General features: G+C 42.5%; 1 protein-coding gene across 1 annotated transcript in view; it reads left to right on the top strand.

Annotated features, from left to right (window-relative positions):
* The window catches only part of PIWIL3 (piwi-like RNA-mediated gene silencing 3), a 29,435-nt gene extending 23,557 nt beyond the window's left edge, over positions 1-5,878 (top strand). The window contains exons 14-20 of the mRNA XM_012730829.1: positions 76-368; positions 504-607; positions 2,819-2,889; positions 3,232-3,385; positions 4,567-4,692; positions 5,461-5,608; positions 5,762-5,878. Of these exons, the coding sequence (XP_012586283.1) occupies positions 76-368; positions 504-607; positions 2,819-2,889; positions 3,232-3,385; positions 4,567-4,692; positions 5,461-5,608; positions 5,762-5,878 (1,013 nt within the window). The remainder of the gene's footprint in view (positions 1-75; positions 369-503; positions 608-2,818; positions 2,890-3,231; positions 3,386-4,566; positions 4,693-5,460; positions 5,609-5,761) is intronic.
* Positions 5,879-6,519: the final 641 nt, after the last annotated feature.

Below are 6,519 nucleotides of genomic sequence, written 5' to 3'. Positions count from 1 at the left end.
ACTTTAACCCGCTGCGCCACCAGGGAGGGCCCACAAATAAATATTTAAAAAAAAAAATCAACCCTGCTTTGTCAGTAATTCACCTAAATTGTGTCCTCAACATGATATGCATTTCTTACACCACTGTTATTGCATCTTGGGGAATTTCATGTCAACTTTCTTTTGAGGTGGTTTGTGTACTGTCCAGTGACAAGAAAGAAGTGTATGATGGCATAAAAAAATACCTGTGTGTCAACTGCCCAATTCCAAGCCAGTGTGTGGTGGCACGAACCTTAGAAAGACCCCAAGTGGAAAAGACCATCGCTACAAAAATTGCCCAGCAGATGAACTGCAAGATGGGAGGAGCCCTCTGGAAAGTGGACACTGGAGTACGTTGGGTTTGGTTGTATGTTGTTTTGTATGTGCTTAGTGGAATGCCAGATACTATTTAGCTGTTTATTTAAAGTTTGACTTTTGCTTGTATGCTATTCTAACGCAATGTCTTGTCTATTTTAAAATTTAAGTTGAAGAACGCAATGTTCATTGGTATCGATTGTTTCCACGATATTGTCAATCGACGAAAGTCCATTGCAGCATTTGTGGCAAGTTGCAATGAAGACCTGACACAGTGAGTAAGCTTTGTGGTCCTCTGTAAGCCCAATGGGAGAACTGGCCCTAAGAACTGCTGGTTGTCAAGCTCCATCGCAACAAGTTGTTTTTAACAGTGGGCTTTCCTGACCTTCTGGCAAAGTTATGTTCCCAAAACATTTTGTGTGAAAGTTTCTGCATCTTTTTCTATGGCTGCCTTAAAAAGTACTACGAGTGGCCCTCCCTGGTGGCGCAGTGGGTTAAAGCACAGCACTAAGAAACTAAAGCCACTTCCGCATGAGTTCGATCCCCGCCTGCCCCGGAGGCGACCACATGGCGAGGCGGACCTCTCCTGACCCGCCCGCTGCTCCCCTAAGCAGTGTATTTTGTCGATCTGCCTGTTCTGCTCCCCGCTCTGTCTCTGGTGACTCCTCTCACCCTCCGCATTTCTGGCCTGTACCCCAGTTCTGTACGAATAAATAAATATATCTTTAAAAAAAAAAAGTACTACGAGTGTGGCAGCTGAAGACAACACCCAGTGTCCACACACTCTCCTGAGGAGTGGGCATCTGGCTCTGCTTTGGTCTCAGGGCCTGAGAAGGCAGAGAAGAAAGTGTCAGAAAGTGAGCCATGTTGTTATTTGGAGGCTGGGATCCTCTTCCAAACACACAGACAGAGTGGTGGCAGAATCCATTTACTTCTGGTTGTAGGACAGAGGTCCTGGCTTTCTCATGGCTGTCAACGATGGTTCAGTCTTGGCTTCTAGACTTTCATCTAGAGCCCTTGTTGCGCTCCCCACTCCTCCACCCCAGGGCACATGGAGTTTTTTTTTTTTTTTTTATGCTTACTACATCTCTAACTTCCTCTTCTGCCATTAGCTGAGAAAACTCCCTGCTTTTAAAAGGACTTACAAAATTAGATAAGCCCCATTTGGAAGTCTGTTGTGCCATATAACACACCCACTGGGGTGACAGCTCACCAGATGCCCAGGGGAGGGATTAGGACAGGTAGAATTCTGCCTACCATGGGCTCATTTAGCAAGTCTCTCTCCATGGGAATCGCCAGCCCATGGGGGAACAGTTAGGCCACACATGGATAAAGACAAGACCTGGAAACATTACCAGAGGCCTCTAAGGACAGATCGTCTCATTCATATTTGCCTAGTAGGCCTGTAAGAGGGCACACTTCTCTATTTCATGTGGCTCCTCTTCTCCTGGGGCTCCTTTATATTCTCCATTTAAATAAAAACCACTTTCGAGAGGCTTAGATGCCCTTCAGCTTGTCATTCCCTGTATATCACCTACATCTGACCAGCACAAATCAGCTGGAGGTTTAGTGATGTTTGTGCACCACAAAGTAGAATTCCACTGTGATCTTTTTTTTTTTTTCATTTTTAAACACTGTTTACTCCCTTCTCCCCCCAGCCAGGTGTCTACACCATAGAATCCCTCTCTCCTTTCACCTGTCATTGTCACCACAGTGCCCTGTGCTCTTTCCTTCCTCCTTCGATCAGTTCCACTGTAATCTTAGTGAAGACCCATCTTTAGTTTCACAAATGACATTTTCCCAGATGTACTGTATGTCAGTTTTGCTCTGCTTTTTTTAAATTTAGAAACTGATGTGACTGTCGGGGAGAAGTAAGCTTCATTTATTAAATAGATACTGTTGAGTGCTTGCAATGTTCATATGCAGAAAGGGCAGTGGTGTAAGTGTAAAAGTGCCTGTCCCTGGAGTGCACATTCTGGTGAAAAGCCAGCTACATTACATCATGCCACATTGTCCGAAGATTCTGATGTGAACGGAAATGCAGTAAGGAGATAGAAACTTGAGACAAGTGTAATTTTGATGTGATCTGCTGAGAAACAGTTGCAATCGCTATTACTCTTCCAGAGCAAATTGCTTCCTCAAAGCAGGTTATTATAGATGAGCCACTATTTAAGACATGAGTCCAGAGGGGGAGACCCCAGGAACATCAAGTTTTCATTTTGTGGCTCCCTCCATTAGGGACAGCACCCATTCTGCACAGCAAGCGCATGTAACTTATATAATGTTGGTGCATGTGTCTCACTCTAGAGTTCTGTCCATGCAAACTGTATATGATGTAAATTATCAGAAGAGACCAATACATAGGGCAGTGAGTGGTTCCTCAGCTATAGCAATTGTTTGAGGGGCATAGATTAATTTGAAATTAAAATGAAGAAGCCTTAAGAGCCCTTGTTTCTGGACTGACAACTTGTTTTTCTCCAAACAGGTGGTTCTCCCAATGTGTTTTACAGGAAACAGGGCAGGAACTTGTGAGTGGACTGAGAGCCTGCTTGCAAGGTCAGTACCCCAAAGAAAGTGGGAACCTGACTATACACCAGTCCTTCTCCAAGAATGGACATGCTGACCCCCAGGGGTCCCTTGGCAATGACTGGAAACATATCTGTTTGTAAGTAGAGGCCAGGGACACTGTTGGACATCCCATGCTTACTATGCACAGCAGCCTCCTCCTCCTTACCACAAAGTGCCATCTGGCTCCATATTGCAGGAATGTTGCAAATCCTCTGACTGGACTAAAGACAAAGCACTGAAACTCTGGAAAGCTACAGTGTTGAAAAATGAACCTAGATTGCACTGGTCAATTCACCCCAAGTGAACATTTCTTTTCATGTTTCTTTTCAGCTGCCTTGAAGCACTGGTCTAAATATAACTCGTCTCTGCCATATTTTATCATTGTGTATCGGGATGGAGTGGGAGATGGTCAACTTCAAGCACTGATTGACCATGAAATACCACAGTTCGAGACTGCCTTAGAGGAGACTTTCAAGTCATTCCGGTAGGTATATGAATTGTGATGTGTAAATTATGTAAGTTCTGCATCTTAGTTGCTGAGAAATAATCTGCATCAATTTTGACATGGGGCATGATGCAAGCAGAGACCCACTAGAGGGTCTCCACTGGTGGGGGGGGGGGAAGTGCTGCACCTCCCAAGCCAGCGTAAAAGGCACACCTGGAACATGACAGTAGCAGGTTTCTTCTCCCCACAGAACTCTTAGGAATCCTCTTTAATTTCCCTTCAAGACTTGATAGTAGAGGCCATTTCACCTCAGAAATGCGTTAAATCCTCTGAGCTGTTGATGATTTGCACTTAATCAACTTTTTAAAAAAAACATCTATTTAGGCCCTCCCTGGTGGCGCAGCAGATTAAAGCACAGCACTAAGAAGCTTAAACCACTTCCGCATGAGTTCAATCCCCGCCTGCCCGGGAGGTGACCACATGGTGCGGCAGACCTCTCCTGACCCACCCGCTGCTCCCCTCAGTGTACTTCAGTGATCTGCCTGTTCTGCTCCCCACTCTGTCTCTGATGAATCCTCTCACCCTCCGCATCTCTGGCCTGTACCCAAGTTCTATATGAATAAATAAATAAATCTTAAAAAAAATCCTTTAAAAAAATCTATGCATACAAGGATTAGGGTGCAGGACAAAAGTCTGGGGGTGAGAGAATTTACCAGAGACAGAGTGGGGAGCAGAACAGGCAGACCCCCTGAAATACACTGCTGAGGGGAGCAATGGGCAAGTCAGGAGAGGTCTGCTGTGCCCTGTGGGTCTGCTCCCTAGTCAGGGATCAAACTCATTCCACAGTGGCTGCTGATAGCTTCATAGTGCTGTGGCTTAATCCATTGCACCACCAGGGAAGCTCCTTATTCAGCTTCTTTTATCCTGTAGGTGCTAGGACTGGAACTCCCTCCCAGAAAGCATCTGTTTCTTAGTGAAGCATGATGCTCAGCATAGATGCTCTAAGAGGTCCTGACCTTGTCAGGAAGGGCGCCTCCGCCCAGCATGTAGGTGAATGAGTAGAAACCTTTAGTTGAACCTAAGACGATAAAATTGGGGTGTGCAGAGTGCTGCCATCCACAGCCTTTTTAGCATATGCCCCACACGTGAGCGTTCAGCTGAATGCCTCTGAGGAGGACTGAGTAGAAACATAGTGACACTGATCCTACTTTTTTTTTAAGTTTCACACTAACTTTCATTGTGGTGAAGAAACGAATAAACACCAGATTTTTTATTGAGACTCAAGGAAAATTTGGGAATCCACCTCCAGGAACAGTAATTGATATAGAGCTGACCAGAAAGGAATGGTAAGCCATCTTCATTTTGTTTAAATTTCCTTTATTTAAATAGTAACAGGTATTTTTAAGATTTGCGTGAGTTGAAGAAGAGCTGATATAAAGGTTAAAAATTATGTGAATGTTAAGTTGGGTTGTAGATCTTTCTGTTTTCTGTCACTTTCTCCTCATAAAATTAAAAAGAAAATTCTAATATTCTTCTGCTGTTAGAATGGTTGAACTTCTGGTGCTTTTTACCAATTCTGAAAATGTTGCAGAATTACTGTGGGATATCAAAATAGGACATTGAGAGCAGCAGATAGGGAGAAATGAAGTCACATGAAAGGGAGGCAGAAAAGGATTAAAGAAAACTAACGACAAGTATGACAAACATCAGCAACAACATTAAGATACACATTAAAATAAATCCAGTATTTATAGTAAATTATAAGCCTTAGCAGCTATACTAGGTAGGGAGTTTGAATATATCCTGGCGAGTTCAGAGAGGCAGGAAGTGCCCATCCAAGGGTCTCTGAATTGAGTTACCTATGAACAGATCAAATGTGCCCATTTTATGTTTCTTCCATTAGTATGTATTCTTTTTATGTCTCAATCCCAGGAGTGTTACTGCCTGTGTCAATGATTTCACTGTCGATTTGCGTTATGATATTACTGCCTGATAGCCAGGCTTCTAAGTATGGAGGAAGTTTTCTGTCTATGAGTTGGGTTTCTATAATGTCACCTCAGGTTACCAGTGTTTGCTGTGTTCGTTAGCTGAGCCCTCCTTTGCTGCAATTCCAGGTTTGACTTCTTTATCATAAGTCAGCACGTGAAAGATGGTACTGTCACCCCCACTCACTACAACATCATCTACGATACATATGAGTTCAGCCCAGATAAAATACAGTGTCTAACTTACAAACTATGCCACATGTATTATAATATGTCGGTAAGTATCTTTTGATACTGGTTTTTTTCAGATCTATAAAATGGTTCAAGACTGAGTCTATACCTTTTGAATCTTAGAGTTAATATCTGTGACCTTAGATTTATGGAAAATAGATACGAACTTAAATTTGTGTGTTTCTTCTTTCTGCTAAAGGGCATCATCCGAGTTCCTGCTCCTTGCCACTATGCCCACAAGCTGGCTTACCTCGTGGGTCAGAGCATTCACCAAGAACCACATCTTTCCCTGACAAATCGTCTCTTTTACCTTTGACCGACAGAGAAAAGCCTGATGGGATGTCAAAAACCACATTTGTCAATTTTTTTTTATTCCTTTTGGAGCTGTACATCTAATTTTCCTAGATGCATAATTTTAAACCTAATTATTCTTGACTGGACACTGAGAAGATTCAAAATGATGGTTGCAGTTTTCCATACTCTCATTCATATAACATGAGGCTTCTATGCTCCAGACTGGAGAATGACAGTGGGGCTTTTGTTTTGCTGTTTACCTCTCAAATGTAATACTACCACTTTGTTATTAAAAATGCCTACGCACACTAGTTACATGAAAAAAGGTAGGAATAAATGGCAATTGCTATGAGAAAACAAAAAAACATGCCTACGCACTTTATACTGCAAGCCACGCTACCATATTTTTTTGGGCAAAGGTTCATATTAGTCAGGTAGAGACTACTTATGTAAACAAGTAAATTCCTTGGAAAATTATACTTATTTTTGAAACATTGATTTTGTTTTCAAGGGATAGAAAAGATTAAAAATAGCAATTTTCGAATGAGAAAAAAATATGTGAAATGTGCTTGTTCCCTGCTAAGGTAGGAATTGGGATTGGAACAGTAATGAGATTTATGTGATTCATAAATAGCTTATGAACATTAAAATATTTTGGTGCTC

Source organism: Condylura cristata, unplaced genomic scaffold, assembly GCF_000260355.1.
Source record: "Condylura cristata isolate star-nosed mole 26May11 unplaced genomic scaffold, ConCri1.0 scaffold00029, whole genome shotgun sequence".
NCBI classification, from domain to species: Eukaryota; Metazoa; Chordata; class Mammalia; order Eulipotyphla; family Talpidae; genus Condylura; species Condylura cristata.
This window is presented reverse-complemented; position numbering and strand designations above follow the sequence as displayed.